The 22,978-nt window shown below is 41.8% G+C and overlaps 1 protein-coding gene across 1 annotated transcript in view; it reads right to left on the bottom strand.

The window, feature by feature from the left end:
* Nucleotides 1-206: 206 nt before the first annotated feature.
* Nucleotides 207-22,978, bottom strand: part of SF3B3 (splicing factor 3b subunit 3) — a 39,739-nt gene continuing 16,967 nt past the window's right edge. Inside the window, exons 11-25 of the mRNA XM_081107032.1 lie at nt 18,025-18,176; nt 17,581-17,736; nt 16,996-17,151; nt 16,331-16,474; nt 13,153-13,275; nt 11,938-12,092; nt 10,745-10,919; nt 9,442-9,647; nt 9,194-9,350; nt 7,686-7,811; nt 4,943-5,155; nt 4,275-4,373; nt 3,273-3,416; nt 2,542-2,646; nt 207-795 (exon numbers count right to left, since the gene is read on the bottom strand). Of these exons, the coding sequence (XP_080963158.1) occupies nt 655-795; nt 2,542-2,646; nt 3,273-3,416; nt 4,275-4,373; nt 4,943-5,155; nt 7,686-7,811; nt 9,194-9,350; nt 9,442-9,647; nt 10,745-10,919; nt 11,938-12,092; nt 13,153-13,275; nt 16,331-16,474; nt 16,996-17,151; nt 17,581-17,736; nt 18,025-18,176 (2,252 nt within the window). The 3' untranslated portion in view covers nt 207-654. The remainder of the gene's footprint in view (nt 796-2,541; nt 2,647-3,272; nt 3,417-4,274; nt 4,374-4,942; nt 5,156-7,685; nt 7,812-9,193; nt 9,351-9,441; nt 9,648-10,744; nt 10,920-11,937; nt 12,093-13,152; nt 13,276-16,330; nt 16,475-16,995; nt 17,152-17,580; nt 17,737-18,024; nt 18,177-22,978) is intronic.

Consider the following 22,978-nt stretch of genomic DNA (forward strand, 5'->3'; position numbering starts at 1 on the left):
ATGGGTGACCACAGGTTATTGAGCCAAGTTCATCTGTATAGAAGACTAGAGAAAGCCATAAAACCATAATGCTGAAAGCAGGACAGGGTGCCAGAAATCCATGCAGGGAGCTGGAAGGAAGGATACTCTCAGTTCTTCCCACTCCAACTCAGGCTCCGTTCTCCCACCTAAATTCTCATCCCTACAAAAGACACATGGACACAGCTACCTTAAAAACTAGGTTTGTATTTCTGGTTAGGTTCCAGAGTGGCAGAACTCAAGAATTATACGATATCCAACCTGGTCCCCACCTCAGCTTGTTTGCCTCTCTCCCTCCCTCCCACAAAGATAACATTATACAAAACTTTATTTACAGGAAAACCAGTTAAAAAGTAAGGGTGTGTACAAAAGTAGACATGAGAGCCAGAAATATCAATGCAGGGAAAGCTTTGGGGATTACGGGCACCGTATTCCACACTGGACCTGGGGCAATATATTATGTACCAGGCAGGGAGAAGCACAGTGAATCTCAGTGCCAATTTTAGGGGAAACCAATCACTCTAGGGGAAGTCTTAATTATCCAGCCACCCTTCTTCTGCCATATGGGTTCAGAGCCAGGTAGCGAGGAAAACAAAACACAAAGTCTTTGACAAGCCCCATAGAAAAAAGAAGGGCTCAGAAGGCATAGCGGGTCCGGATGTCCTCAAGCTTCTTGGACACCTCAGGTGGGGTTCGGTCCAGTTCTTCAGAGACATTCTTTTGTTTGTTGGGCTCCATAGAGTTGAACTGCTCACAGAGGTCTCCATCAATCACATTCTAGGGCATGGGAAAATGAGAGCAAAAGGAAAAGATTAGATGCCAAGAAAATGGCACCTGCTAAAGCAGCAGCTGCAAGGAGGGCTTTTTATTCTACAAACCCCTTAACCCCATTTACAGAGGAGGACCACGACTGTAAGGTGATTCTTAGTAGCCAGAGTTCAGATAAACAAGACTAACTGAAATCTTTTCTCGGCTGTCCTCCGCCTGGAGTTCTCCCATTACTTTCTCCATCAATCTACTCCCTCGATGCTCCTTCATTCAGACTGTTCTGATTTTTTTTGGCACCAGACAATGTGACTTTTATTCTTAAATAACTACTATACAAAAGCATATTACAATAAAATTTACGTATAACTACAAAGCAATGCTAATTATTTTTTAAACAAACTGCAGACTTTTTCTCCATTGTATGTTTTAGACTCCTCTGTCAAAAATTAGTTGCCCAGCCCAGCCATTGTACAGCTTAGTGGTTGAGCATCGACATAGGAACCAAAGGGCCCCGAACTGATTCCCGGGTTGCAGACTCAATCCCCAGTAGAGGGCAAGCAGGAGGCAGCCGATCAATGTTTCCCTCTCATTGGTATTTCTGTCTCTCTATCCCTCTCCCTTCCTATCTCTCTCAAATCAATACATATTTTTAAAAAAATAAATATTTGCCCATATTTCTGGGCTTTCAATTCTGTTCCACTGGTCTGTATGTCCGTTTTTCTGCTAAAATGCTGTTTGAATTATTGTCACTTTGTAGTGTATTTTGAAATCAGGGAGTGTGATACCTCTGGCTTCTTTCTTTTTTCAAAATTGCTTTGGCTAATTTTTTTACAGTTCTGGTAAATCTCCATCACTATGCCATATTGTAGCAATTTTAAGGTAGAAGTTCCTAATTTACTTTAATTATTCCACATTCCAAATAGCCATTAAGCCATCATTTTGTTTTGTTTTTTTGTTAATCCTCACCTGAGGATATATTTTTCCATTTATTTTTAGGGAGAGTGGGAGAGAGACAGAAACAATGATGTGAGAAAAACACATCAATTGGTTGCCTCCTGCATGAGCCCTGACCAGGGCCCAGGCCGGGGAGGAGCCTGCAACCAAGGTACCCACCCTTGACAGGAATCGAACCTGGGACACCACGGTCCCCAGGCTGACGTTCTATCCACTGAGCCAAATGGGCTAGGGTCAAACCATCATTTTAACAGTCTGGCTTTGACCAATGTTTCACGAGAAACTTCATCTGAAACCCAAAGCTTAGTTGTCTTTTTTTCTAAAACCATCAATTGATCAACACTCCAGCTTCATTACTCTGCAACTGTCTGGAGGTGGAGCCTATAGGCTAGCGTTCTGACTCAGGGAGATTCCAGCAGCCCCCAGGGACAGGCTTGGTGAGGACCTGGCAGCCAGTGGGGGCCATGCAGTTGAAAAAGGGACTGTTCTGATTTAAAAATATATATATATATTTTATTGACTTGCAAGAGGGAGAGGGAGAAAGATAGAAACATCAATGATGAATCACTGATCGGTTGCTTCTTGCGTGCCCCCTCCTGGGGATTGAGCCCAAAACCCGGGCATGTGCTCTGACCAGGAAATGAATCAGTGACCTCCTGGTTCATAGGTTGATGCTCAACCACTGAGTCACATTGACCCAGCAGGACTATTCTGATTTTTAAGGGAGTGAAAAGACCAAAGAAAATACTGATTAAATGGGCTGATTCCCCCTTTCAACCTACATTTCCAGCAATGACCTACCTTAACAGGGAAATAATAAGAACGAAAGCTGAGGTGGTCTCGCCCACAAAGAGGAGGATGCTCAGACCGGAGATGCATTTCCACATGCTGGAAGAAGTCATGGTCCTGGCAGAAGAAACAAAGAATCTGTGACTAAAAGACAAAAGTGATCTCAACTACTAGTCTGTGGTTTCCAGAAGCACAACGAGCAGAGAAGCCACTGATTTTTATCATAAAAATAGATGCTAAAACATCTAAATCACTCCTCTGATGAGCACAGGTTGTCCTGCTACAACAAAATAGCTAAAGCTCAAAAGAAAACCTCCCTGTACTTGCAAAACATGAGAACACCACGTGTAAAGAGTGGTTTGTGAATTCAGATTCTTGATGCCGGCTTCCTTGGCTGGAATAACATAAACCAAATTTAGCCAATCCTAGATTTGACTCTAAGAGGTAAAAAGTGCCCCAGTCCTTATCACGCCATCATTCCTAATCTGTGGGGTTTGGTCTGGGGCTTTGGCTTATAATTAAGCCTATACCCACATCAACCATACAAATGGCTTTTCCCATGGGGCTAAATAAATACATAAATAAATCAGGATTCTATCTCCTCAGGCACTTTTGTCAGCTTATAAAATTTCCAGAACACTCTTAGTTGCAGGTAGGGACAATGGATTTGCCCCCTTAAGCAGATTTAGCACAAAGAAAGCACCTTGGGAAGGCAAAAGCCAGAGCAGCGTGGGAGAACTCACCTCATGAGATGTGAACGGAACAAGGATGCCAATTCCTCCTGACAAGGTGGTATAGACAAGCGATTCTGAGCCTCCAGGAATCAGCGTGGTCTTCTGTAATGACAGCACTGTCTCCCCCACATGATAGTTCATGATCACCTCTGCCTGCAAGTCAAAAACAGACCAATAACTCTGTGGGCCCTCAGGAGCCTGTTCTAGATTCCCACAAGCAAGCAGTACCTCCAAAGGGCAGGTTTCACCTCTCAAAACCCCCAAATTACTAAAATTTATTTTTTAAATTTTTTTTTTAAATATATTTTACTGATTGTTTTACAGAGAGGAAGAGAGAGGGATAGAGAGTTAGAAACATCGATGAGAGAGAAACATCAATCAGCTGCCTCCTGCACACCTCCTACTGGGAATGTGCCCGCAACCACGGTACATGCCCTTGACTAGAATTGAAACTGGGACCTTTCAGTCCGCAGGCCGACGCTCTATCCACTGAGCCAAACCGGTTAGGGCTAAAAATGTTCTTAACATTTAGAGCTTAATGCCCTTACAAACATACAGACATGAGGTAATTTCTGATAAAACAGCCAACGCTAGGCGTGCTCTCTAAAAGGAAATCTATTTTTAGAAGTCCAGGAGGCTCTATTACAGAAGAGTAGGGCCAGCACACACCTGAGAAGAGCTGGTGAGGATGGACCTATGCAGCCATCGTTTTCAAGGACCTCACTATGTTCCAAAGAGATTTTATGCTGCTAAATGACTCAGAAAACTTTCTATTCCAGAGTCATAAAAATGCGACAGTGAGTGACTTGAACACTTTAAGTCAAATCCAGTGTCCATCCATCACAGGCTACATACTATCAACTTAGGGACTTCCATGCATGCAGGAGAGCACATGCAGCGTGGTCACATGCACTGTGGATAATGCACTAAAACATGCTTCCTCAGTGAGGGTCAGGGGAAATGTACTACACAGGCTGGTGCCTCTCCTTTGGGCCCCCTCCTGAATCTTACCTTCTGAGAGGCCCCATTGAGCAAGCCCCGGTCCCACAGGGCTTTGTTTCCTGTGGGGTCCTCATCGACTTCATCATTGGTGTTAGGTGGGAGCCTCACCTACAAGAAAGTGACAAATCACAGGGCTGGGTCCTGCATCTACTTACCTGCAACACCAAACAACATGTGTGCCCCAGGTCCTTGCAAGTAAACCTAGGGGCACTGACTCTGGCAGAGGCCTGAGCCCAAGTCTCCTGCACCTGTTCTGGTGTCCTAGGAAGGAGAGACTCAAGACAGTCAACCCCTGAGCAAGGGTGTGACACAGCAAGAGCAGAAAACAAAGACCACAGAATACAAACAGAGAAGTCAGACGGGGCTTAAAACAACAAACCAAAATCTGGTCAAAATGTGAAAATAAACATTAGGCATTAGCTCAAACGGAACTATTATTAAATCATGTCCCATGGGGAGGAGGGAGGTGAAAAGGGGGTGAGGAAAAATAATCAAAAAAAATTGATAAGATTTAGAGAACACAAAGTTCTTTTTAGAGTGAGCCATAGTAGGGCTAAATTTTATACCCAATTTTACTTCCCATACTAGAGATTATAGTCCTGGGTTCTTGCCTTTACCACAAACTAAACCAGCTTTTATACACATCACTATATATAACCCAAGTAATATCAACTCACCACACAAATGTTGCCAAACTTGTCTGCCCCAGCCACAGTGTCATAATCGAGAAGGCTAGCTGTAGTGACCCACCGGGGGTAGGTGTCATCAGCAAAGATGATGAGCTGGTTCTCATTACGCTTGTAGCGAACCCAGATGAAACTTTCTTGGACGTCAGACACAATGACTCTGTGCCCAATAGTCTGGATCCCAGAGATGTAATTGGCAATATGCTGGAAAAAACAAAGACAACAATGGGTATAACCTTGAGGTTCAGAACCCACAGAAACTCCAGCTTCCCCTGAATGCAACATATATAGGGTCTGTAGAATAGCATACACCAAAGAATAGTAGTCATCAATGAATTCCTAGATGGGGAAAAGAGCTAAACTGTTTTAATATAGTATCACAACAAAGTAAATCATAGGAATTTTTCCCTAGTGCATATAAAACTTATGTTTATACTACACTGTAGTCTATTTAGTATGCAATAGCACTGTCTAAAAAATTGCATATACCTTAATTTAAAAACACTTTATTACTAAAAACTGCTAACCATCGGAGCCTTTAGCAAGTCATAACTTTTTTGCTGGTGGAGGCTTTTGCCTCAGTGCTGATGGCTGCTGACTGATCAGGGTGGTGGTTGCTGAAGGTTGGGGTGGCTGTGGCAATTCTTAAAATAAGACAACGAAGTCTGCTGCATCGATTGACTCTTCCTTTCACAGACAATTTCTCTGTAGCATATGACGCAGTTTGACAGCATTTTGGAGCCAATCCTCTCAAACCCTGCCAGTGCTTTAACAACTACGTTTATACAATATTCTAAATCCTTTGTTATTTCAACAATCATCAGAACGTCTTCACCAGGAGTAGACTCCATTCAAAATATCACTCTTTGCTCATCCATAAAGCAGCAACTCCCCATCCATTGAAGTTTTATCCAGAGACTACAGCAACTGAGTCACACAGCTTCAGGTTCTACTTCTAGTTCTCTTGCTATTTCCACATCTGTAGTTAGTCCTCCACTGAAAGTGTTAAGACCCACCAAGTCATCCATGGGGGCTGGAATCAACTTCTCCTAAACTCCTGTTAATGTTGCTATTTTGACTTCTTCCCATGAATAAATGTTCTTAATGGCATCTAGAATGGTAAATACTTTCCAGAAGGTTTTTAATTTACTCTGCCCAGATCCATCAGAGGAATCACTATCTATAGCCTTACAAAATGCATTTCTTAAATAGTAAGACTTGAAATTTTAAAAAATTTTGTTTAAAGACTTGAAAGTTCAAATTACTCCCTGATCCATGGGCTACAGAATGGGTTTTGCTAGCAGTCATGAAAATAACATTAATTCCATACATTTCCATCAGGGCTCTTGGGGTCAATGAGCAGTAGTAATATTTTGAAAGAAATCTTTTTTTTTTCCTTTTTCTGAGCAGGTCTCAAAATGGGCTTAAAATACTCAGTAAATCATGTTATAAATAGATGTGCTGTCATCCAGGCCTTTTCATTCCATTTATAGAGGCAGAGCAGATCTACGTAGGGTAAATGAGCACCGGCATCAATGGCTCCTAACAAGAGAGCCAGCCTATCTATCCTTTGAAGCTCTGAAGCCAGGCACTATCTGTCAAAGTCCTAGCTCGCACCTTTTTCTAAAATAAGGCTGTTTCACCTACACTGAAAATCTCTTTAGTGTAGCCACCTTCATCAATTATCTGATAACTTGCTGTACTTTCACCATCAGCACTTTTATGTTATAGAGATGGTGGCTCTTGCCAACTTCAATGTTTTCTTTTGCAGCTTCCTCACTTCTCTCAGCTCTCATAGAATTGAAGGGTTAGGGCCTTGCTCTGGATTAGGCTTTGGCTTAAGGGAAGATTATGGCTGGTTTGATCTATCCAGACCACTAAGTTTCTCCATATCAGCAACAAGGCTGTTTTGCTTTCTATCATTTGTTCACTGGAGCAGCACTTTTCATTTCCTTTAAGAACTTTTACTTTGCATTTACAACCTGTGTGGCACAAGAGGCCGAGCTTTCGGCCCATCCCTGCTTTGTACATGCCTTCCTCACTAAGCTTAATTATTTCTAGCTTTCGATTTAAAGTGAGAGATGTGTGACTCTTCCTTTCACCTGAACACTTAAGCGGCTATTGTAGGGTTATTAATTGACCAAATTTCAATGTTGTTGTCTCAGGGAAAAGGGAAGCCCAATAAGAGGGAGAGAGATGCAGAGTCAGGGGAGTGGTCAGAACATACACCATTTATCAATTAAATTATCTGTCTTACATGGCATGGTTCATAGGGCCCCAAAACAATTACAACAGTAACATCAAAGATCACTTATCACAGATTACCAAGAATTACCAAAATGTGGCACAGAGATATAGTGACCAAATGCTGCTAGAAAATGGCATGGATAGACTTGCTTAAACAGGGTTGCTACAAACCTTCAATGTGTAAAACGCAATATATGCAAAAGAGCAATAAAACAAGGAATGCCTGTAGAGAAAATATATTCCTAATTCTCACAGTTAAATTCCATATAGAAGTAAGCAGGACAGAAACATGGTTCTTAAAAAGTTTGAAGAAATCAAGAAAACCAACTTTTCATGCCCGTCTAAAATCTCAAGGGCCTATTTCTGAATCTGAAATTAGATAACTGTAACAAGGTCCTAATAAAGACCTGATTTTAACAGTACCATGCCAATGCCCTTCCTCCCTTCCTCACTAGCTACATCTAGGGCTTTCTACCATCATATTTACCTTGTTCTCACATTTTCGAAGTAACTTCTTTTTTCCCAGGTCATAGACTCGCAGAAGCTTGCCCACACCAATCAACACCCTACCCTGGAATGGGGCAATGGCAGCAGGGACCTCTTCCACTGGAGTCTGTGAGGAAAAACAGGTAATGCAGCTATTAGAACACATATGCTAGCCCCACTTTCTCAACCCAAAATGCCTTCTATAGGCATCTGTCAGAAAGACAGACAGCAAGCCAAGTGATTATCTTTTGCTCATCAGGGAAATAAACCAACATACAACACTATGAAACAGGATGTTTGGGTGAACAGGTTCCAGGTGCTGCATTTCATCCAGCAAATAAATCAATGCCACACGTCAAAGGAAGTCCTGGTGCCCAAGGAACATGACTCAGAGCCCGTGCTAATTCAACCCGTGCCATGAACTGGCAGTGAAGCTCCAAACCTGCAGTCTGTGGAGGAACAAACAGCAGAGGAGAGCTCGGGACTTAACTGTGAGGGAGACCGATGAGCTCAGTACAAAGACGGGCCTGTGAAATAATTATTTCCTGAAAAAGAAGCCACATTCACGTCCTGTCAGTGTTGTCTCAAGGAGACAACAGGAATTGTTTTTCTTTAATTTTAAAATTATGGTAAAATAGCTCTGGCCAGGGTGGGTCAGTTGATTGGCACTGTCCTGTGCACTGAAAGGTTGCTGGTTCAATTCCTGGTCAGGGCACATAACCAGGTTTCGGATTTAATCCCCAGTTGGGGTGAGTATGGGAGGCAATTGTTCGATCTTTCTCTCTCTCCTTCTCTAAAAATCATTTAAAAAATGTATTTTTTAAAATTATAATAAAATATACATAACATAAAATTTACCATTTTAACCATTTTTAAGTATATCATGCATTGGCATTAAGTACATTCACATTGTTGTGCAACCATCACCATCACCATCACCCTACCCCAGAACATTTTAAATCTTTCCAAGGGAAAATCTGTAACCAGTGAACAGTAACTCCCAGAGAATACCAACTCTTTAAACTGATGAATTTTGATCACAAGTTGCTGCCTGCTTAGTAAGACGAGTAAACAAGGAGTCAATTCAGTGTGAACAGTTAGCACACAGGCAGCAAAGCTTCACTGGAACATGCAAGCCCCAGCAGCATTTTCCATGTGCTACCAAGACATGGATCAGAATCAGTGAGTTGGCTCCCAAAATGGTCACCAAAGACCTGATCCACAGGTTAAGCAAAAGTGGGAGAATCTAGTAGGATATAAGATCCAGTACAGCCCCAGCTGGTTTGGCTCAGTGGATAGAGCGTCAGCCTGCAGATTGAGGGGTCCCAGGTTCGGTTCCAGTCAAGGGCACATGCCCAGGTTGTGGGTGCGACCCCAGTGGGGGCGTGCAGGAGGCAGCCAATCAACGATTCTCTCTCATCTTTGATGTTTCTATCTCTCTCTCCCTCTCCCTCCTCTCTAAAATCAATTAAAAAAAAAAATCCAATAGAAGCACTGGCTGGTTCCTACCTTGTGCAAAAACTCCAGTTTTTCCCCATTGTTCACAAGCTTGTAGGTATAGACAAAGCCGCCTGCTACAGATCGGGGGTTCAGTATCAGGTCTTTGGCCACGCCCACCAGCACATACCAATCCTCACCAGTGTTGGCGAACCTGCACACGGCCACACTGCAGAGAAAGAAGCAGGAGTTAGGCAGCACTCACAGCCCAGAAAATTCCTGTTTCAGCTCCAAAACCGTGGATGCTCTGGACTCCTTACCTAAAAGCAGCTTCATTCTGTTCCAGCTGGACAAGGTCCAGCGTGTTGCCCTGAATAGGATTCATCACTCGGATCACAGAGGCCCACTGCCCATTGCCAGCCTTGGGAGCTCCAAAAATGGACTCAGGGAGGTTTTCATTGAGGAATGCTGCTGCCATCTCTGCAGCTAGCTCCCGCTCATCCTCCCCTGCTGCTTCCACCATTTCCTAAATAAAAATAAATAAACAAGGAAGAGTTGGTGTATTCAGAAGTGGGTGCTGGGTTAAAGTAGATAAGTAACAAGAACACCTCCAGGGGCAGTCCATAATCTATACAATAGCAAAGTCTGTCAACCACATCAGAATTTCCCAAAATGAGAAGATTAAAGGGAGAGGTACACAGAACAAGAGGAAGAGGGAAGATCACTAAAGGAGAAACCAGTACTTCCCATCTAATTTCCTTTGCTAATTCCTCTGATCTCCTCTCTTCCAGACCAGATATAGTTTTACATGACTGGGGATACTTGCCTTTGGTGAGAAATGATTTCTGGAAGGAGCCACTGTTATGGGGAATATGAAAGCTATCTTCGTTGGGCCCAAATCCAGGAAACATGTAACAGACTGTTTTGGAAACTCAAGGACTGAAGAACTCTGTTCCAGAGATGGAACTAAATACTGAATAAACCCAGGTCAGTGTATTAGTCCTGAAGTCACAAGAAAACCTCTAAAACCAAGGACTCAGACAAAGGGCTCTGCAAGAAGGACCCGAGAAGAGCCTGGATCTTTAATAAAACAAAGAATAGCCCTGGCTGGTTTGGCTCAGTGGATAGGGCATCGGCCTGTGGACTGAAGGGTCCCGGGGTCGATTCCAGTTAAGGGCACAAACCTCGGTTGCAGGCTCCCTCCCCCGTCTCCTGCCTGCACAGGCCTTGTCAGGGCTTGTGCAGGAGGCAACCAATCGATGTGTTTCTCTCACATCGATATTTCTGTCCTTCCCTCTCCCTTCCACTCTCTCTAAAATCAATGGATAAAAATCTCCAGATGAGAAAGAAAAAAAAAACATATATATATATTGTTGATATAGTTGATTATTCTTTGTTTTATACACACACACACAAACACATAACAAAGAATAATCAACAATTACAGGAGTTTAAACTTTTCAACAGTTTCACACAAACACCTTTAACCAGTTAACTGCCACAATATTTTGAATTTAATTTAAAAAGGTCTGAAAAAAAAAAAAAAAAGGTCTGGCGCTTGCGTCTATAGAAGCTTATGGCGTACAAATGGTAAAATTGAACACTGAAGGTCAGTCTCATTACCTCTGCCATCTGCTGCTTCCTCTGAGCTTTCGTGGCCTCAGTGTAGGCATTGTGGTCAGTCTCGATGATGATAAGGTTGTTACTCTCAGGGTGAATGACAAATTTCCTGGGTGTGTACTGCAGTGGAAAGGCTACTTGATTAAAGACAGCACCTAGCTTCTCCAATGCCAAAATCCTACGTCAAAAAGAAAGGGAGTTAATAGGCCACTCACTCAGAACCTACAAACTGGTGTTGAAATGGTCCGTGAGTGGTCACAGCAAACATATCAATCCCTAAAGCTCTAATGCTGGCATTAGACAACATGCAATAACAGACTTCTCATCTGGAAGATTCTGTGCAGGAGACAAGATAGGGAAGGGCTCTCCACTTTGGCAACAGCCCAGCACTGTATCATGACAATTCTAGTTTTCACCAGTGAAACTCATATTAGAACCCTCATGTGAAATTTTTTTATCACTCCAGTGATGAGAAGTTAAAATTTCTTTTTTATTACCAACAAACCCTGAAATAAAGAGCACCAATTCCAAAATTATTGTGAAGCACTGCAATTACCTGGAGATACGAGGTATTTGTGCTGATGGTGTTTCATAAAATAAATGGCCTCCTGAACCTAAGCTTTATGAAACCCATGAATCCATTGTGAACAGCCAATAGTTATAACCAGGACACCAACAACATGGGTGGCATTAATAAAGGTTAAATAAAAAACAAAAAACCTAAAACTTAAGTCAAACTGAACAGGTTATTTCCCAGCCTGCAATATAAATAGTGCTCACTCCAGCATTATCAGCGTAAACTATAGTCTGTCAACTTGTAAAAGGCCTAAATAATTTATATTGAGGTTAAAATTTAAGCTGTAACAATGCAAATGACAAGACAGAGTGAGAAAAGGTGATGAGTGATCCTGCTCTAACACTAACCCAATGGCACTGCCTAGAAAACAAGAAGACTGAACTGTACTACAAAAGTTTTAAAACTTGGCCCTAAAAGTCTAATCAGAAGCTAAAACTCCAAACACCGAAACTTGGCTACCAGGTTCCTAAATCCAGCGCCAAATGAAGGTTTCAGTTGCAACATACTAGTTGGCTCTTTTGCCATCTCTTCATAACTTTTTCCAATACGTTGGCAAAAGTACAGTCCAAGCCCTGGGGAGAAGGCTCCCCACTGGGCTTCAACGGTGAGACTCTCTCACCTCAGAGTATTGGTGGAGATGGCCACAATGCCTTCGGGACACTGTTCAGAGGCGAAGCCAGATGCAAATTCCAGGGTCTCATAAGATAGGGGGGTGAGATGGAAACGAGATTGGTAAGAATAGCTCAACCATGAGCGGCTTGACATGGCCAACACCTGAGGAAGGAAAAAAACACCGAGTAAGTTTGGGAAGAACTCAACATAGCATGCTGAGCAAACACCCTATACCCAAATTTTAGATGGCAGAATATCCAAATGAATTTTAGGAACCTAAAGTTACCTTAAGAAAAAGAGGCCTAACAGCCTAAGTGCCCATAAGCAGATGAGTGGATTAAAAAAACTGTGGTACATCTACACGGTGGAATACTACGCTGCCGTAGGAACGCCTACCATTCCCAACAGCATGGATGGGCCTGGACAGCATTATGCTAAGCGAAATAAGCCAGTCAGAGAAAGATAACTATCACATGATCTCATTCATTTGTGGAATATAATGAACAACATAAAGTGATGAACAAAAACAGATCCAGAGACAGAGAAGCATCGAACAGACCATCCAATCTCAGAGGGAAGGCAGGTGAGTGGGAGGGGAGGAAGTAAGAGGACACAAGTTGGGGGGGGGGGGGGGGGGGATAAGGACACATATGTAATACCTTAATAAAGAATAATTTAAAAAAAGAGGCCTAGAGAAGAGGCAGGATGGCTTACTATTTGCTGAAAGTGTGGAATCACTCAATCTCTCTGAGCCTGTTTCCATGTGTATAAAATGGAAATACTATCACAAGGCTGGATAGTTGCAAGGATTAAATGCAGTAACAAGGACAGCACAGTACCAGAAGTACTGATATTCTCAGCTATAAAGGACCTCTTTTACATTACATGGCAAACTATGACACTGATACAAGGCTGCTCATGGGTAAGTAGTACCCTAGATGGGAAGTATTCATCCAGCTAACGCTCACTCTGCTCAATTTGCCCAGCCTCAGGGCTGAAGGGATCAACATAATCAACTCATGACACAGTGCCATAGAACCCGTTAGGAAGCTCTGGATTAAGGGACCCTAGATTTCCAACATAAAATAAAATAACCAAGATAGAGTTAATGTCAAACTAACTATGTACTGGTAAATTAATGAAAGTACAGCTTACACCAAGGGATTTATCTTACTGGTGCTACTAACATCCAAACATGCTGCCTGGCCCTTTCATTACTTACTGCCTCCTGGCCTTGCATCCGCACACGGAAGAGTTTCACAGGACGGGACCCCAGGTACCTAGTGCGGGTGTCAGACAGGTCCCCAGTGACAGGGTCCAGGACAGTTCTCAGCAGCACACCGTTCTGAAAAAGGAGAGGAGTGGGTTAAGCCTACCCAGGATGAAAAGTTCCCTTGGCCGCTTTATATTAATATAAATTCAAAGCACATGGAAGGAAATGACTTGGTTTAAAGAACATCCTAATAATCAGCCAACAAACCATTCATTCATTCTCTCACTAAATCACTCACTCAAGTAGTTACTGAGCACATACTAAGTGAAAAAGCATACTTCTTTTTCACTGCATATCCTTAAAATTTTTTTTACCATGTATACTTAATTCTTTATAATTTCAAAATATATGCAGTTAAAAATACCATTTCCCCTAAAAATAATAAGACTCCTAAAAAAAAACAGCTCATTCAGGTCTAGGGCAAGAATATTCCAGGATGTGGGGTCATGTTAAAAAGACAAAAGAGCCAACTTCAAATGGGAACTCCCATTCATTTAAAATGAGGTTATTTAGCATCCAAGGAAGAAAAAAAAAAAAAAAAAGATTGCAGCAGTTTGAAGCACAAATATATAAAAGTCTGCAAGTTCATATGCTACTTTATAAAACCCCACTTCATCAGTCCTCAATATTATTATGGCACCAACTCCTTACTCTGGAAATTGGATGCGCAAAGAAAAAAAAATTAAATATTTATTCTTTCCCTGTATGAACTGTATTTCAGGGTGAGCAAATTGTCTTTAGAGAAAAATTCCAGCTAATTAAATGAAGTATGAAATAGAAAATCATCATTTCCCAACCCTACTGAAATCAACAAATCGAGGCAATGTGTATCCAAGGCTGTTGATGGGGAGGCTTCTACACAAATAATTTAAAATAAATACAAGCACTCTCACATCACTCATAGTGGGACAACCAGATGCCAAGGCCTCCTGATAGAACATAATAGGAGTGAACAGAACCACCTATAAAATATCCTCTCCCCTCCCACACACAAATGAAATCCAAATCTAATCAACCCCTGATCGGTGCTATCCAATACTATAGTCAGCAAGCCACATGAGGCTAGTCCAACTTGAGTTGTGCTAAGTGTAGAAGACTAAATTCCAGATTTCAAAGACTTAGTCCAAAATAATAAAAAAGAAAGAATATACAATCTTATTAATTTTTATATTGGTTACAAATGGAAATATTTAAAATATGTTGAATTAAACAAGACATTAAAATTAACTTCACCTGTTCCTTTTTCGGTTGCTATTGGAAAATTTATGTTACATAAGAAGCTTACATTATATTTTTAATAAACAGCATGGTCTAGGACAGTGATGGCAAACCTGTGACACGCGTGTCAGAGGTGACACGCAAACTCATTTTTTGGGTTGATTTTTCTTGGTTAAATGGCATTTAAATATATAAAATAAATATCAAAAATATAAGTCTTTGTTTTACTATGGTTGCAAATATCAAAAAATTTCTATATGTGACACGGCACCAGAGTTAAGTTAGGGTTTTTCAAAATGCTGACACGCCGAGCTCAAAAGGTTCGCCATCCCTGGTCTGGGATCTACCCATTACTTTGCAGGAAACAGGATGGAAGAACATTAAATACACAAGAACGACTGGAAAATCCAGAAGGTGGGAATTTCTATAAAACAAATGATCTGGTTTCCTAAAAAATAAAAATATGGATGGGGCAATTATGAAAAGAAACATAAAAATATAGATCAAACAAATACAAACTTTGCACAGCTTTATGTAGATCCTGAACAGAACCAAATATAAAGACATTTTTGGAGAAAAAAGAAAAATTGGACATGGACAAGGCAGAAGATGACATTAAGGAATTACTGTTGGATATGCTGTAAAATACCTCCTCCCCACCCCCAAAAAAGAGGATGAATAGATAAAACAAGAAAACCCAAAGATAACTGTTAAAAATCCATGGGTACATGGAGGGTCATTATAACTTCATCCATGTTTGACAATTTCTAAATTAGGAAGTAAAACTAAAAAGCAAAAAGTACCTGGGCTAGATTATTCACGTGTTTAAGTAAATAATCATTAAAGAAAATGAAAAGTATATGGTCAAAAAACCCGACACTGCCCTGGCTGGTGTGGCTCAGTTGGTTGGAGCATCGTCCTATTCTCTGGAACAGCAGTCACCAACTGGTGGTCCGTGAGGTCCGAAAGATTGGTGACCGCTGCTCTGGAAGGTCACAGGTTCCAATCCCAGCCAGGGCACATACCCAGGTTGGGGATTTTATCTTCAATCAGGGTAAGCATGGAAGGCAACTGTTCGATGTTTCCCTCTCTCTCTCTTTCTCTCTCTCTCTTCCTGCCTCCCTCTTTCCTCTCTCTCTAGAACCAATGGAAACATATTCTCAGGTGAGGATTAAAACAAACAAACAAAAAAACCCTGACACTATCTGATCTTTAAATTCCTGCTTTTCATGCCAGGAAGAGCTCAGCTGCTTTGATAACAGGGAACACTTAGGAGTCCTTTATTGCTAGTGGACCCCTTTATGAACTGTGAGGTAGTTTTAAAAGCCGAATACAGGTGAATCTTGATGACTCCACCTAGTTTTGACCCAGAGTAGTGAAGGCAAAGCATTTTTATCAAACACTCTTTGTGAAAATACTTTCCTCTAATCCTTATTTGTTCTAACTAGAGGCCCAGTGCACGGAATTCATGCACTCGGTGGGAGGTGGAGGGGTCCCTCAGCCCAGCCTGCGCCCTCTTGCAGTCTGGGAGCCCTCGGGGGGATGCCACAGAGGCGGGAAAGGCTCCCACCACCACCACTGCACCGCTGCCAGCCATGAGCCCGGGTTCTGGCTGAGCAGCACTCCCCCTGTGGGAGTGCACTGACCACCAGGGGGCAGCTCCTGCATTGAGCGTCTGCCCCCTGGTGGTCAGTGCATGTCATAGCGACAGGTCTTTCGGCCATTCGATTTGCACATTAGCCTTTTATTATATAGGATTAGAGCTGAGGACAGTGGAAACACAGAGCAGCACCATTCACTGAATGGTAACTGAAACCATGGGCACAGAAAATCCCCATATTGAACAAAGGAGTGCATGAAACCTAAAGGAGGCCTGCCACCAACAATATGCGCCCTCTGGATTTCTTACCTGTAGCCCAATATTCAGGTATAGGAAGCCAATAGAGCCCCTCTCACCCAACTCATCCTGCTTCTCCGTCCCACCCATTTCCACGATACATAAGGATTCAGGCTGGGCTGGGAGAGCCTGCATGCTCAGAGGTTGCAAACAGTCCTATGGGAGAAAGAGAAAAGAACATGGGAAATGACTAATTTTGGAAAAAACCTACCCAGAGAAATCTAATTCTAGGAGTAAAGAACAATCTGAGGAGTGAGTTCCAAAGGGGAAGTGGATTACTAGCTAAATTGAATCTTAAAATAAGCTCTGCAGAGGATCATGCTTTCCTCTTTTTGTCAAAGTGGATAATGGGGTTAAAGTACATAAGCAAAGGTCACTTCCCCTAAAAGTCATCTAAGACCCTGGAGCCAGCCCAAGTCCTTTTCTGTAAAAACATTCTTGGGGTTTTGTTTTTTTAAAACTATAAAAGAGAGTCAAGGGTTTAGCCAAAGAAGTGGTGAGCAGTCTCAGATTAGCATCTTTAAAGCACTGCAGATGACTTCTGAAATGTGCCACTGTGATATCCAGAACAACAGAGTTCAGGGTTCAGCACAGCTGATCTCGGAGACAGCCACGAGGAGTGGGCCAGATGCTCAGGTTCCAACTGGAAGATTCTTGAAGTGGAGGGTGACACTCACTGAGGGGTCCAGGGAGATGATTCTGACAGTGTTGTCTACAAGTCCCACAGCCAGGAAGCGAGACCGCTGCTCTCCAGGAGGCACATTGGCCAGACTCATGCACACCACATCTGCTGACATCTCCTTCCGCTCTGTGTACTCGTTCAGCTGTCCTGACTATAGGAGTGAAGACAAGAGAGGTCACAAACCACTCCAACTCACCCCCAACCGTGGACTCAGAAACTGGAGGAGGCCTTTTAAGTTCCTTTTTGCTTCCTCTCACTCCTCTTACTATAATCAATGATCAAGCATTTCTCTACTTGAGATTCTAAGACTGAAAACTATGGCAAATATTTGGTGGAAAAATAGAGTGTGAAGGGCAGGAGAAGCAAGTGTTTCATTCATAAGATGGGGTTTCATAACTCCAAAGAGAATTAAGACATGAACTTACCCACCTCCTACTCCCCCATAAAGTGCCAAATGGGTTTGTGGACACTTTCCCTCAATTCTCTTTCTTGTGAATATAACCTACATACCTGGACTACAACTCCCATCTCTACTTCTGGACCCTACACAAGTCCCACAGTAAATAATAAAATAACATACGGGATCCATCTCAAAATAGACCAGCTCTCCTCCTGTCAGGGCAATTACTACTTGTCGCTGGTTCACTGCACATTTCACAATTGTTTTCTTTCCAGGGGTCTTCCACTCATTGACTCTCTTGTCTGCTCGGATGTGCCGAATGCCATCAGGATACACCTGGAGTAACAAGAAAACCTGACTTTAGCAATTTGACACATTGCTCAGCATGTGTCACACTTATCAGATCTGTCACTCCTGTCAGATCTGGAGCCACTGCATTTGAAGCACCAGCTGAGTCAATGACAAAAGAGCTAATAGGCTACAGGCAAGGTCAGCTTTAAAAAAGTTCATATCTTGCACTGTCTACTTCAAAGAAGTTTAAAAGCTCATTAAGGTAAATACAGCAGCCTACATAATGAGGGCAAAGACAGAAGCAAGTAAGGTGAGCTCTCTGAGAATCCTCACCTGCACCAAGGCATCATCTCCTAACAAGGAGCAGGACAAGGTGGGAGTGGTGCCCAGGAACCCAGAGTCAGTCACTTCTTCCACAGTCTCTCCGATAGACAACACAAGTGTGGCATTCACGAAAGACACAATGATGTAGGCATCAAACTCATCTGAAAGAGGAAAAAGAAAGGAGCTGGTTAGCTAATAAATTATTAATTACACAGCCAAATGAGACACACTAAGTTTTCTCTTCAGAAACCTTCCAAGGCACTTCTATGTGTAGTCACCACACACAGTCATGTGACAAACAGCACAGGATGACCCAAAAGATAACTGAGGGTCTTAAGAGCCTACAGGTATACTTAAATGCCGAAATGCATTGAGTAGGTACGCCCACTTCTAATACCTCTGAAAACTAATAGTTTCTTGAGACATTAGCTGGAAAAATGCAAGAGGACAAAGCAAGGGAGTCAGTGGCATGAAGAAGTTTTGAATACAATGCTTATATATATTGAAGCTAAACTTATTTGTGCCAGATGCCAATCACAAGCTATTCTTAAAAAATACTCCTTATAACCAGGAAAGATGCCCACCCTCTTCCAAATGAAGCTTACCTAGGAACATAAGACCTAACGAATAAAACAGATTACTTAAGCCTTCATGAGACTAAGTCATTCTAGGGCTGGAAACTGAGAACCCTAGTATGTCCCAATAGGAATGATGTAAGAACACTAGATAACCAGGAAATAGGGAGGGAAATTGTTTATACTGTCATCCTTAACCTCTCTGGAACACTAGATAACCAGGAAGTAGGGAGGAGAAATTGTTTATACTGTCAGTCCTTGACCTCTCTAGTTTTTCACTATTTAAAAATACAACTACTCCGTGGTCATGAGCAATCCTATTAGGATTTGCTTTCCACTTAATGAAATGTAGTTGGATAAACAAACACTAATGATTTTCTCAAGGAAGTCAGAGGACCTGAGGTATACAGGCAACCTCAAGTTTCCCATGCACATCCCATTGTAAAAGGTCATCCATTTCCCATATATTCTACCCTGCAACATAAAACAGTTTTTGTGTATCTAATACATCTGGCATACATGTTAATAAATACTAAATGAGGGAACTTTTTTTTAAAAAAAGAGTTGAGATTTTCCTAGTTTACATTTGAATTTTCTCTATCAATTCCCCCTTTGGTCCCTCCCACAGAAACCAGGTAAACAAGGGACAGAATGACAGGTAAACAAGGCATGACATTAGGAGTGGCTACCTTCCTCTTAGCAGAAGAAGCTACAGTACCCTTTCTGCCCAATTTGAGCGTTGGTCAGAGTTCAATGACATACTAGTAAGTTTGATCCAACCAAACCGCAATCAAAGACATGATCCTAAGGGTTCAGCTGAACTAAGATTACTGGATTAGTTCAAGAGAAATCAGTGTTCTTTATTTAAGTAAAAAAGAAAGCCCAGTGAAGATGTTTTATTGCTGTAATCTACAGCAGTAGTGCTCTGACCCATTAGCAGGACATAAAATCAATTTGGTGGGTTTGTAATCAGCACTTTTAAACAGAAATATGCAAAAATAAATGTGATTTATGAAATCGTTTCACACAAAGGAAGGATTAAGTAGTTTTGTGAGACTTTTTGCTTCAGTTAATAATACATGTGAGTACTGACTGGGTGGCTGAAAGGTAAGAATCAAAGATTGTTCCCAATGGGTGTAATCTAATGGCTACACAAGGAATCCAGAGTAAGGAATCAATTTCCAAATCATAAGCAGCAACAGTGGACAAGCAGATAGTTGGTTTTATTTTATTTTCTTATAACTGTCAACACATACCAAATGCTTTGGGGACACCTTTTAAAATAAAGAGCTCTAAGACAGCTCTATTCACATTCATAATATGAGTAATGACACAGTTGTTCCTGAAACGGGTATCTTAATCGTGTACAACAAAACCATAGTCAGTCTCCACACGACACCAAACTTGGAGGCTTTACGCCAGCGGTTTTTGAACCAGAAATTTCTGGTGTGCAAAAATAACAAGAATTGCTTAATTTTAACATTATATGAATATTGTGTCCTTTCCCACGTTCTCATTACCGAAATCTAATACCTTAAAAGTTGTGCCACAGCAAATTAAAGTAAAACAGCAAAAAGGCTCAAACTAGCCAGGATTTCCGGTCCTTCCTTCCGTCATGAGGAAAAGGGTCTTCCAGAGAAGAGACCATACAACTTTTAACTTACAGGCAAGAGAATGGGGGAAGGAAGGAAGGAAGGAGGGCTACCTGGGTCCTTATCTTCCCTCTGACCCAAGGCCCCACTGCCCAGATATGAAATAGAGTTGCTCAGTGGACTTAAATGTGGCAATTCAACATTTGGGGGGCAATTCAACAAGCGGTAGGGCAAGGACTAATAATACCTGAAACCTGCTTAACATCACATTTTCTCAACATATCCATTACCCTGTGAGTATTAAGCACACTGTAACCTCTACCTTTTCCATTTTACGGGAAGGAGGACCTGCAACAGATTAGTAGCCCTTGTATCTTGAGGCTATAGGTTAAAAGTTGGAGTTCAGAACAAAATCAAGCTTCAATCAAGGCAAATTACTACAAACGATAAACATCCAAATTGCCTTTATCCGAGGGTTGCAAGCTTCATATAGAACCTGTTCATCCCTCAGTGAAGAATTCATTAGGGTATAAGAATGCACCTTTGCCTCAATTAAATAGGGCTTTGACCTGTCTGAGCACAGCTGAAGCATCCCAACAGAGGATGCTTTATTCTTCTTCCCCCTGCTAAGTATCTGAGGCTCAACAAGCAGCCCACTCGAAAGGCTAAGGTGAGGGACCATCTAGATGATTTAAGCCCCCCTCATTCTTATTTTATATTCAGACTACTCAGTGTTTGTCTTGCCTCATATTACATTAAAAAAAGGGGTGGGGGGCTTTCTCCAGGACCTGATCATTCAGTTAATATACCTGGAATATACAAAATTTCAAGGGAGAATTTGAAGATGAAGTTTTTAAGCTACAGACTCTTTCAGCTTAAAAACAAATCAGTCATATTTTCCACTTTCTGTGGAAGAAAATAAGACAAGTTGATTCCTGCCTCAGACCATTTAATATACAGGCAGATGGGTATGCATTATTATTATGCACAAGGACATCCAACTGCAAATTTACCCTCTGAGAGATGCCATCAGGGCAGCCTCAATATTTTGTGTAGGTCCCTCTCGCTGGGTAAACTCTAAGACCCCATGGTAGACCCTAGCAGTAGGTACACACCTGTGGTGATCAGCACCTTCACCAGCCACCTGTGGAAGAGAAAAAAAGGCTTGGTATTGGTAGTGTGCATCACCACGTACCAGCCATGGTTAGTAATTGCCTGGAAGATTGCGGCATGTGAGGACATGTGGAATGCTCTCTCAACAGTAACCTGGGGTATCTGGAAAGAGAATGAACAGAGAGAACCTGTCCTGTTTTCATGGGTGATAGCCCGAATTATGGTTTTTCCAAAGAGTAAAATTTACCAAGATGTAGTCTTTCCCTAGATTTTGACATTCAGAAGAGAAATTTTTTCAGCTACCAGTTCCACCATGCACCATACTGCTTAACACTAACTTATCGAACATTGTCCAAAAAGCCCATTCCATCCTCTAACCCCTCCTTGGCAACATGCTTGTGCCTTTCATCACATCAGAACACACAATAGCTTGGTATATTTATCTTCTTAAGACAACAAGTGCTCTGAAAATAGGGACCTATCTTTATTGCTGAGTACATGGGGGCACTCAAGAGACTGCAGGATGAGAGTATAGAACTTATCCTAACAAACCAGCAAGAATCACCAACTCCCACTGCAGGGCCAGTCAAATGAGCAATGGAATTCAGGAGACAGGGCTTGATAAACTATCTTGGGACAGTGAACCTTAATAAGGTAACTTTGAAAAATGAAGGTAACTTTTCAGTAATTGTAAGTCTACTTAAAAACCGTTTAAGAAGTAAAACAAACAAGAGGGGAAGCACACTAGTTTTTATCTCAAAGGAGCTTTCTAATTTGAACAGTCTAGGCCAGTGGTCGGCAAATTGCGGCTCGCGAGCCACATGCGGCTCTTTGGCCCCTTGAATGTGGCTCTTCCACAAAATACCGACTTCTGCGCATGGGCCACAAAGTTTCAATCGCACTGTACGTGCCCGCACGTGGATTTTTGTGGAAGAGCCACACTCAAGGGGCCAAAGAGCCGCATGTGGCTCGCAAGCCGCAGTTTGCTGACCACTGGTCTAGGCAATGTTTTCAAGAGCCATAAAGTCCATCAGCTACCAAGCTAAAGGTGAACATCAATACTGACCAGTTTCTTTATGACATTAGATATAATAGCGAAATCTTTAAAATCAATTGTCTAATTATCTTCTCAGCTAAAATGAACCTAATTTCCTATTCACCTGTTTTTTTCTCAACTCAGACTTGATTCCAATGCCAATATAAAAACAAAATCCACCAAAATGTGTTTTCTGCTAATAGAAAAAGGTTTCCTTCCTCCACATTTCCTATTTTCCTTAAATTTGTTCCACACAACCAGAACATCTAAGTATCAGAAATAAGTTCAGCTGTTTCTTGAAAAAGCTTTGTACGCTGGCCAGGGTGATCTTATTCACTAGTCGTACAGTCCTAAGGGAACAAGAGCGAAATGAGGTCTAGGAATAGAAATGAACTCAAAGTAAATAAAAGGGAAAATGGGAATTTTTGTCTAGGAACTCAGATTCCATCTCTCCTCTATTCCTTTCCCACTCATTCTAAAATTCTGATTCCAATCAATTTCCGCTTTCCTTAAGCACAACTACACCCAAAAAGCAGGACTAATTAACAAGCTTTACCAAATCTAATACCTAGGATAACTGTCAATTTCACTGTGGTTTCAGCACAATAGAAGAAATGGTTGAAGACAAATGAAGCAAAACCTTTCCC

The sequence above is a fragment of the Myotis nattereri genome (assembly GCF_964212035.1).
Source record: "Myotis nattereri genome assembly, chromosome: 15".
NCBI classification, from domain to species: domain Eukaryota; kingdom Metazoa; phylum Chordata; class Mammalia; order Chiroptera; family Vespertilionidae; genus Myotis; species Myotis nattereri.